At 35.6% G+C, this 11,210-nt stretch overlaps 1 protein-coding gene across 5 annotated transcripts; it reads left to right on the plus strand.

Moving 5' to 3' along the window:
• Window positions 1–2,274: 2,274 nt before the first annotated feature.
• Window positions 2,275–11,210, plus strand: LOC115976407. Of its 5 annotated transcripts, XM_031097669.1 has the most exons (12): window positions 2,275–2,507; window positions 3,384–3,446; window positions 3,647–3,741; window positions 4,382–4,692; window positions 4,792–5,206; window positions 5,313–5,412; window positions 5,548–5,685; window positions 5,776–6,618; window positions 6,711–8,963; window positions 9,046–9,124; window positions 10,592–10,716; window positions 10,789–11,210. In XM_031097669.1, exons 1-12 carry the CDS (start codon window positions 2,450–2,452, stop codon window positions 11,115–11,117), a joined length of 4,809 nt encoding a protein of 1,602 aa, XP_030953529.1. In that variant the 5' UTR covers window positions 2,275–2,449; the 3' UTR covers window positions 11,118–11,210. The 5 variants fall into 5 exon arrangements, with proteins under 5 accessions (XP_030953529.1, XP_030953525.1, XP_030953527.1 ...); XM_031097665.1 differs by having other exon boundaries at window positions 4,382–5,206; XM_031097667.1 differs by having other exon boundaries at window positions 4,382–5,206; window positions 10,807–11,210.

An 11,210-nucleotide genomic window follows, 5' to 3' on the forward strand; every position in this document is an offset into this window, starting at 1 on the left:
TCTTAAATATCTTCCTATTCATTGTATATTATATAATCACATGTTAGAGAGATGATACATGGAATACCTTCTCCTCACAAAGGTATAGGTTATTTGATATGAATTGCATTTCACCTCATGCTCTCATGCAAGGCCAAAGTGATTTATTTCCCTCATTTTTGTGTGCCCGTAGCTTTTATATTAAATATGGAGTGTTTCTACTACTTATCAACTATTCAAGTTTGCATTCTCGAAGAAAAAAAAAAAAAAAAAAAAAAGCTATTCAAGTTTAGGAAATTAAACTTGAGAAAAAAGTTTAAGAAGCTAAGATTTACTGAATCTTGACTATTTTTATCATAAATTCATAATTTAGTCTACTGAGAAATGGCTCCCAAATTAAGAAAATGCTTCTTTTTTTAACCAGTTTATTTTATATATCCCGTGACTATTTAAAGTAGTATTCTTTTTAAAGAAAGAAAAATGCTATAATTATGATTATTTATAAAAATAAAAAAATAAATATAAATCTAATTATGAGCGATTGCATCAGCTTTAACTTTGTCTTCAAGCAATTTAAAAATTGATTTCCAAGGGGGAAAAAATGAAATAAAAATACGTCTTCTCCTCTTTTTCAACTTTAGAGAATAATCAATATATTACTTGTATAATATATATATAGTTTTGGGTAAAATACTATTTTGGTTCCTAAACTTTACCAAAAGTTTGTTTTTCATCCCTAAACTATTGAAAATATTTTATTTATGTCCTTAAACTTTATTAGAAGTTTGTTTTTTCATCTCTAAACTATTGAAAAAGTTATTTTTTCATCCTTATTTTTGTCTCAATACTATTCAAAAAACTCTTTACAAAGTTTAGGGATGAAAAAAAGAATCTTTTAAAATTTAGGAACAAAAAACAAACTTTTAATAAAGTTTAGGGACTAAAATAGTATTTTACCCTACAGTTTTTTTGTGAGATTTTATGGCACTAGTTCATTATCTTTACTAAGTAAAGTTGTTCCTTAATTGAGTTACAAGACTTTTGAAAAGTTCTGTAATTTCAAAAGTAATTATATCTTGAAGTTTCAAAAAGTAACAAAGCAATTTTATATACAATTGCATTCCATTTAAATGTTTAATTTGTTACTTTTTGAAATTTCAAGATTAATTTTATGTTTTTGATGATTCGACAATTACAACAATGAAGGATGGTGGATTCGAACTTCTTTTTATAAAGAAAAGCAAATAATACCATTAATTTACAAAGTTATTGACAATAATTTATTTTGTTACTTTTAAAACTACATGATTTAATTTATTTCTTTTTTAAAACCTTAATATTTAATTAAAAACTTTTAAAATTACAATATTTAAGTTTTTATAAGACGCTTGTAGCTCAATTAGCACTTCTTACTATTTCCAATAAAGCCGTCAGTCCAAGGTTGAAATACCCCGTCTTGAATTATCAAAAGAAAATATTTAATTTGTTATTATACCCCTAACTTAAGGTTAAAATATACTTTTCATTTTTGTTTTTCCCACTCTCCTTTCTTTTTTTTTTTTTTTTTTTTTTTACACTTACAGCTTACCTCTTTGCAACTTTCCAAAACTTTACATTATTTTTAGAAAAGAAGGTAATAATAATAAAAAAAAACAAATGCACCCACATGTAATTATTTGCTTAGGAATAAAGCACCTTAATAGATTTTGAGTAGAAAAAGTTACTTCATCAATGAATATGGCATTAATTAGTGTGCGTTTGGATACAACTTATTTTGCGAAAAACTAAAAACTGAAAACAATAAAAAAATAATTTTTTTTACTGTTTATTACTGTTTGACATTGTTTATTGGCCTAAATACACTATTCATGACCAATGAACAATACATAACACGTTGGTTAAAAAAAAAAAGGCTTGAAACGCGGACGCGCAATACAAATAGACCTTTAATATATGTCAACCATGTCTTGAAGTGGTGATGCAAACATGATTTTTAATGCTATAAAAAAATTTGTTTTAAATATTCGAATTGTTAATTAATACTATAATAATAATTACTATTATTTCCAATCAAGAGAATGATTATTTATTATTATTTTCAAAATGATAAAAAAAAAAAAAAGTTTTTTAAGTACTTCAAATCTTATTTTAATTTAATTTTTTAATAGAAGTAGTACTAGAATTCTAGAAGGTATAAATAATAATTTATTTTTATTATTATTAAAATTTATAAAGGCTTTAATAATATTAGATTTAGATACATATAAATTGAATTTTTTGAAGACTGAGAAATTCACCTCCTTTGGCTGTTCTGATAAAAAATCAAACCCAAAATTCAATCCCTCTCTCTCTCTCTCTCTCTCTCTCTCTCTCCCTCCTAGTTGCAAAACGACAATCCGTTTAATTCTCTTCTTCTCCACTCTCTAAAATTCGTGCAATTTTGGAATCCTTCAAAACGACGACGGCGACCATGGCTGACGACGGCAAGGCCAATCTGCCAAACGATCTCTCCTCCTCCAAAGCGACAGGTTTTTTTTTTTTTTGCTCTTATTACCTCTTTTTTTTTTTTTGCTCATTTGCATTGTCGTTTTCGTTTTCATATTTCTCATTTCATTGAATTTGTTTCTCTCTTTATCTTCCTGATCCATAAACATCTCAATCTGTATTCATTTTTTTCCATTTCTGTACATATAATTCAATATTAATTTTCGATTGCTAAGGTTGCTAAATAAATTTGATTATCAAGTTTTGGTTTTGTTATTATTATTTGGATTATATGTTGGTGTTCGTGTAAGTGATTCCTAAGTATAATTTGATTAGTTGAAGGTTTAGTTTGAGAATTTAGGACTTACAATTATTGAATGTTCCGTGCCGTAATTTTGTGTTTATTGAATTGGAGATACGTGGTTCCAGTTCGCTCAACTGATAAAGTCTCTTGTTGTCAATTAATAGAAATTATCAAGAGTAGACGTCATAAGTTGAAACTATTAGAGATAGGGTTTTAACTGTGTTGTTATTGTCTTTCTTTTATGTATAAAGCTTTATCTAAGAAGATCTTTTGATCTGTGGCATGATATGTCGAGAGTTTGGATCGCCTTTAGTACATATGGGTTTGAGTTGGGGGGATAGAAATGCTATCCTGATTTATATAATAGTGTTGGAAATAGTTCAAATTATCTGGTTTTAGTATTTTATTTTTTCTGGGAACTCTCTAAGCCTTTGCTGAATTGTTTGTGTTTTGTTATTGCAACAAAAGGTTGAGCATAGCCAACCCCAAAAATTTGGGATTTGTTGTTGCAGTTGTTGAAATATTTATTTTTCTGGATGATGTTTCTGTGCTTTGCTTTTTAATAAATGTAAGTAACGTATTATTTTGTAAGCATTTGGTGTTTGTGTTATGGTAGATGAAGCCATTGGAGGAAATGGTGAGGACAAGACACTTTTGGGGTTACTCGATGAGTCAAAAGGTAAGTGCATGGCATTTTAAGTCCATATTTTTGTAATCTAACAATACAAACTTGTACTGTGTGATTTTCCTTTCAATTTGTGTTAATAATTCAATTTCTTATACTTTTAAAAAAAAAAAATTGTTTTTCTTCTTTGCATTTTCTTGTGGTAATGTTAACTTTAGTAAAATTTAATAATAATATTTTTGTTTAAAATGCAGACCAAGTAGCATCTGAAAGCAATATTCCTCTTTCACCACAGTGGCTCTATGCTAAACCAGCTGATGCTAAGGCATTAACTGCTGGCATTTTGGGGGTACAAAAATTTACTTTAGTCCTTTCCTTTGTTTTTTTTTTTCCCATTTGTTGAATTACAGGAATGATTATTACTTTTTTCCATATTATGATGAGACCAGTCATGAGCTATGTAAAATGGGCACTGTGATATGTGAGTAATAGGAAGGACGATTCTCTTTTTCCATATTTTGATAATTTGCCTTAATGCAATGCCTATGCTGGTTTAGTCTATTTTTCCCTTATTTGTTGTGTGGTTGAATTTGAATGTGTGGAAACATTGGGCTGAATGTTAGATGTTCCTTAATAATTGACAAGAAATTGTTTCTGATGAGAGAACATAAACATAAACACAGTCAACGATAATTAAATTTCAGAGTGCTGATGATAGAACGTTATTAGTGATACTCTCCCACAGATTGCTCTTTCTGAAAGATGGACATCAAAATAACAAAATGCAAGACTGTTCCATACATTACTCTTGTAGATTTGAAACTTCTCAATAATTTCCTAGAAATAAGATTGGAGTAAGAAACAACTCTTCTGGACTAATTAAACTATAATAGCCATTCAATGTCCATTCATCAATGCATTCAACAAACTATATTTCATGATGAAGGGCTGTGAGAAACAATTGCTACATTCCTGTTACTGAATTACAGGAAGTGGGTGCACCTGGTTCTTTGCCCCATGGAAACTCCATAGATCCCAGCCCAAAAGACGGTTGGCGTTTAGATGGGTCTCAGGAAAAGAAAGACCGGAGAAGGGCTGCTCCTGATGTTGAATTGAATCGCCGCTGGCGTGAAGAGGAGAGAGACACTGGCATACTTGGTAGAAGAGATCGCAGAAAAGAAGATCGTCATGCAGATGTCATCTCAACTTCTGAGAATAGAGCCTTGTCCTTGACTGATCGCTGGCAAGATAGCCGTAGTTCTGGGCATGAATCCCGGAGAGACAGCAAATGGTCATCAAGGTGGGGTCCTGATGACAAAGAAAAGAATTCTAGAACTGAAAGGAGGACAGATGTAGAGAAAGAGGGTAATGACACTGACAAACAATCTTTTGTTGGTAGTAATCGTGCAGCTTCTGAACGTGACACTGATTCTCGTGATAAATGGAGGCCACGCCATCGTATGGAAGCTCATGCAGGTGGCTTGGCAGCACACCGCACTGCACCAGGGTTTGGGTTGGAGAGAGGACGGGTGGAGGGTGCAAATGTGCGATTTGCTCAGGGACGAGGAAGGTCAAACTCTGCATCTTCTACTGGGTCTGTTCTTGTTAATAAGAATAACAGCATACTAGGAAAATCTGGCCCCCATGAAGATATATATATCTACCCTAGGGGAAAACTTCTAGATATTTATCGTAAGAAAAAGACTGATCCAACATTCAATGCCACGCCTGATGGGATGGAGCATGTATCACCAATAACACAAGTAGGTTCTATTGAGCCATTGTCTTTTGTTGCACCTGATGCGGAGGAAGAGGTATGTAAATCGTTTACTTTAATATCGATATTTATGCATGTTTTAATGATTTTATCATTCACTTGTTACTGTTACCATATTAAAGTAGTTCGTGTGATGTTTGCAGGTTGTACTTGGAGATATATGGAAGGGAAAAATCAATAGCAGTGGAGTGTCACGCAACTCATTTAGAGGCAAGAATGGAGGATCAAATGATAATATCACTGGTAATCAAATTGTATTTTCTGACTGTTTCCGAAGAAGCATTAACTTTCTTTTTCCTCTTTTCTTTACTTACCAAAAAAAATAATTCAAGTTTCTCTGTGATTGGAATTGTTCCGGCATCTGTGATGTGACGCTAGGTGGGCTGAGACAGAGTTCCACTAGTAATACTGAAGAAAATGTTGAATCTTTTGTAGTGGCTAATTTAAATGATTCTTGCCAATTTCCTGTTGCCGTGGGGTTGGATACTTGTGGTTCACAGTTTGATAGAATTGAGGGTAAGAAAATGATGCTTTTAGCCTTTAGCTTTTGATGATTGTGGGTTTTTGAAGTTGAAAGCAACTTTATTGTTGCCATTTTTATGATAGGGTTAATTATGTATTGTTCTGTAGAACATGATTCTTATAAAGAAGATCGGTATCTTCCAGCAGCAGTTGGTGTGGTAGTAACCAATGGCTTGATGTCAACAGTTTCAGAGGGCTATGATTGCCGCAGTGTCAATGAGATTAGTGATCCCAGCAGTACTGCTGCTGAACTCAAATCTAGTGAAAATAACCAGGCAGAAGAAGTTGCAATTTTGAAACACTTTAAGTTGAAAGGCATTGAGTCAGCTACTTCCTTTGAACTTGGCAGCCAGCTTCCTGACGATTCAAGTTCTCTGTTTGATTTTCTGTCTTTACAGAAAACTTCAAGCAGTAATCAGCCACCTTTAAATAACTATGAGGAGGGGCATCCACTGGGAAGTGATATCCCACCTGAGGAATGGAGTTTGTATTATCTTGATCCTCAAGGGGAAACTCAGGGACCTTTTCTGGGAGTTGATATCATTAAGTGGTTTGAACAAGGCTATTATGGACCTGATTTACCAGTTCGCTTGTCAGATGCCCCTGACGGATCACCTTTTCAAGAACTTGGTAGTGTCATGCCACATCTTAGATTTAGATCTGGGTGTGCCTCTGGCGATGATCTGGTTACAAATTTAGAACCATCTGATGCTGTTGGAGGCATCTTAGAAGAGAATATGGCTGCTTCTTCTTCTGCACTTGACTATAAAGATTGTGCTGTTATAAGTAGTCAAAAGTCTGCTCCATCTGTACATGAGGCTACCTCTGGTGTTAGTGTTCAGTCAAGAATGCTTAATCAGGGTTATCATTCTGAGCTCCAGTATCGCGATGATGATAGTCTCCAAAACTTTGTTAGAAAAGATGATGGTAAGTTTTCTGGCATGGTTATGCTGTTATCGTTATCATCTGGTGTCTGCTTATATTGCTATCTTGATTGCTCTTCTTTTTGTTCTATACAGAAGTTATCTTTCCTGGAAGGCTTGGAAGTAGCAATGGTAACTCTTTGCGGAGACCTTCTACTGACATTCACGGTTCATTTTCCAGTTCTATGCGACATCCTTCCCTTGCAAATGAATATTCAGAAACTGCCATGCGTAATCATCAGGATGATAATATGCATCCTTTTGGCCTCTCATTGTCTGAGCTCAAAGACAGTTGTGCTCAATCATCCAATATGTCATCAAGTATGGGTGATCAGGGTCACTTTGTTGATCCTTTGGTCAAGAGAGATGCCACTTTTGTGAGTCAGAGCTCCTTGGGTGCTATGGCTGACCAACCTTTTGGTGAGACATGGACTGGTGATTATAGAAGAAATAAACATTCTAACCCTAATTTTCATCTGGGTTCTCTAGATATTCCTCACATATCTCACATGGAGCAAGAATGCAGTGCTTTTGACATGACAGAGCATCTGATGCCACAAAAACTGCAAATGGAGCAACTTCAACAGCAGAATTTCCTTTCTCATCCCTTCAGACATGTTATAGGGTTGGGTGTTGAGAATTCTTCTGGTTTAGTTTTGTCTCAGAGCAATAACCCTAATTCCCAGCAGGCAGTCCATCATCTGGAGCCAGATCTGGAACATCTTTTGGCACTTCAACGGCATGAGCTTCAACAACAGCATCTGTTGCAGCAACAGCAGGTTCATCTCCATGAAATGAAACTGCGGCAACAACAGCAGCAGCAGTCTCAAATTCAGCAGTTTCTGCATCACCAGATATCTCAGCCTGGTTATGGGCAGTCAGAGATAGATCCTCTAAGAGACAACCCTTTTGATCAGATTCAAATGAGGAAGCACCTTCTGCATGAGCTGCAGCTGAATTCTCACTCTTCAAGGCACCTTGATCCAATGATTGAGCAGATCATCCAAGCAAAAGTTGGCCAGAATGCCGCCCAAGGCAGGCAGGCTGATATTTTGGACCTTATGTTGCAGCCAAAGCATGGAAATACAATCACATTAGAACAGCATCTTCGTCTACAGCAAGAACAGGCGCAGGTACAGCAACTATCTATGACATTGAGGCAGCAGTTAGGGTTGGAGGGGGAAAGGCATAATGGTGGGCGTTGGTCAGTTGATGAAGCTGGTCAGTTTTTCATAAATCCTACTAGTCATCAGCAGGCTGTGTCAGCTAGATTTAACGCGCCAGATTTTTGCCTGCAACAGAATAGGCTTTCCTCCCATGAGGAGCAACTGAGAAATCTCAGCTGGAATCATGCTTTACCGGAGCAAATTCAGCAAGGTGTTTATGATCCTAGCTCAATGTCCTTCGGGAGGTCAATGCCTCTTCCTGCTAGTGCTCCTGGGACGAACTTGGACAGTGTAAACACTAGTTCTCATGGTCTAGATCTACAAGAGCGACGACTCTATAGGCAATCTGATGATCAACTTGGTTCTTTTTCTTCTGGTTTCCCATCTCATCCCCAAAAAGCGTCCGATGAGTATTATGCTTCTCATCTAGATGCAATTCAGAGCTGCTCCTCTGGGAACAATGGTCGGGTTGAAAATAGCTGGATTGAAGCACAAAAGAAACAATTGCATCTTGAAGCTTTGCGACAAAGAATGGAGGCAGAAGTTAATGTATCTTCTGTAGATTCAAATGTTTGGGCATCTGCAGGAGGTGAAGAGAACTCAAGACGAGGTTTGATGGACCTTCATAAAAAAATGGTTCTTCAATCTGCACAGTCATCTGAAATTGATTATCAACATTCTGTATTACCTTCCCGAAGTCAGGAAACATTTCTGCTGAATTCAGAGTCAAATTATTCAAATTTTCCTTTTAATCTTCCTCCAGATCAACAATTATTTCTGAACGACTCTTTCTCAAAAAGGCCTCAAGACTCCAATTCAAGTGCCTTCTTGCAGGATCACTTTGTTGGTGTGGCTGTGAATGAACAGAAGTTCAACAATTTGGGAAAGAGTGAAAGGTCTCCCTTTGGATCTAATTCTGGAGACCAGTCGTTCTTATTGGGCACTAAAGATACTTCTCATGTTGGTTATGTAAATAATAGCCTAATTGGTAAATCAGCTACAGATAAAGACTTATTAGAGTTAGAAGGAAACATGGGGAAGAGACATGGATCGAAGGGTATGATTTCAACAAGCAGTTCAATTTTGGAGATCACAGAAAACTTGTCAGAGAAAACAGAGACAGCATTGGGCAGGGAACTACTTTTTAATGCTCATAGTAGGCACAGCTCACTGAGTAGTGCTGGTAAGTTGGTGAATAATCTTCTTCCTTGAGTAAATCTCATTTTCGCTTGAATCAATGTTAGGAGCACTATGAAATGGTACAGGTGGTGATGGTGGAGGCTTATTCAGTTATGAGATGGGATTAGATAAATCACTCCGAGGAGAGGACATTGGTAATGACAGGTAGGCCTATCCATTCTTAGTCAAGTGTTGAATTTTTAATATTGAACAATTTATTTTATAAATGATCATTCTGAGTGGGAAAAAGTTGCAAATTGATTTGTATTTAAGCAGCATGGATATTTCAACTAGGATTACTTATTCGTATGCATATCAAAAGAGACATTTCTACTAGGGAGCTATATCTGCATTCCTTCTATGTCAAATATAGTGCTTTTCATGGTTATTTGGTGTCCAATCAGATGATGGCTTGGATTATGGAAGCCTGCTAATGGACATGAACTCATCTTGTTTTATTTTTAATAAAATCTAGCAGCTCAAATTTGTTGTTGTGGTTGACTTCTTTTTCCATTGTCTGTAATGATTGACTTAATTTTGAAGAAATATGAATTTTCCACAATTGATAGAGGATATACTAAATCAAGATTTACCTCTTGCGGTGTGCTTTTATCCCTATTTTATCCGCAAACTTTCAATTGCTACATTTGACCCTCCTATGGTTTGTACCTTTCTATATCTACCCCAACCACCCCCCCCCCCCCCACCAAAAAAAATAAAAAAAAAGGTTTGGATTAAAATAAAATCATTAGAGTTATGTCCAAGATAAGCATTTTCCGCATGTTTGGGGCATTTGACCTCATAGTGATCTTAGTTTAGGGCTCCAAATGTAGCAATTAAAAAGTTTGTGGATGAAATTGTGATAGGGCCAAACCACAAGTTGGTAAATTGTAATTTAGCCTACTAGGAAATTGAGTGGTAATTTGCTCCCAAAATGAAAATTTTGTTAATTTTAGACATAACTCTAACAATTTAATTTTAATTTATAAACTTTGGGGGTTCAAATTTAGCAATTGAAAGTTTGTGGACTAAATTGTGATAGGGCCAAACCACGAGGGTGTAAATTGTACTTTTTCTTAGAAGATAATATAGACAAGCAGTCAATAACACCTCACATTGCACTTTCTGTGCCATCATATGCTTGTTTTATGTTCTTAGTGTGACAGATGACAAGATAAGGATCTAGCAAAAACTCCCAAAAATGATTGCATAATTTGAGCTGTTTTTGAGTCCTGGCTTTGAATGTTTTCAATCTCTTGCTATTAGTCTACAATTAGAGATAGAGAATTTGGCAGCGGTCAATAACACCTCCATTTGTGCTTCTTGAGGTACCTTTTGCTTGTTTCATTTTTTTTTTTTTTAATATAATAATGATTGACGGAGTAGGGAATGATTTTTGCGTAGTTTGAGCTTTTGACCAACAGCTGAAATATGATTGTCAACCAAACTCGCTCTCTCTCTGTGGCTTGCGAGTGTGAGGGGGTATGGTGTGGTGTGATGTGATGTTTGGCACTTGAACTGTTTAGTCAATTGTGTTGGAAACTTGAGAATGGTGATTCTATGTTAGCTAACTGGGTGTTGCTCAATATATTTCCAGAAGTTAATTTGTATTTTTTTTATCCATTTTGATAGGCTGCCCTCTACTTTAACTAAAGGGTTTGACAGCGCTTTTCATACATCCCATGATGTTTTGTTGGAGCCAGCATCAGCTTCTCTTGTCAAGCCAAAAAATGCAATGGGCATGGAAGCCTCTGATGGTAGGTTTTTATTTTAGAATGTTCTTTTGCTTCCATTGTTGTGTTACTCAGTGGTTGATTTACCATGTGGAGAATTTGGCCCACTTTCAGAAGGTGGGTGTGAGTTAGTTGGTGACCATCAGGCATCTAGGAAGAAGGATGTGCATTTTCAGAGGACCTCGTCTTCCAGTGATGCTTCTGTTTCCGAGACATTATTCATAGACATGCTCAAAAAACCAGCTCTCCCAGAGACTGATGTAGCTAGTGGGGCTCCTTCAGAGTCATCTGACGGTGGCATACAAGCAGGGCGAAGTGGCAAAAAGAAAGGGAAGAAAGGAAGACAGATTGATCCTGCCCTCCTTGGCTTCAAAGTCTCCAGCAACCGGATAATGATGGGTGAGATTCAGCGCTTTGAAGATTGACAGATTAAACACGTTTGTACATTTCTTGTACATTTTCAGGATTCAAGTTGTACAGTTCATATATCAAAAGAAGATCAAAATCTTTTTTAATTA

This window comes from Quercus lobata, chromosome 2, assembly GCF_001633185.2.
Source record: "Quercus lobata isolate SW786 chromosome 2, ValleyOak3.0 Primary Assembly, whole genome shotgun sequence".
NCBI lineage: Eukaryota > Viridiplantae > Streptophyta > Magnoliopsida > Fagales > Fagaceae > Quercus > Quercus lobata.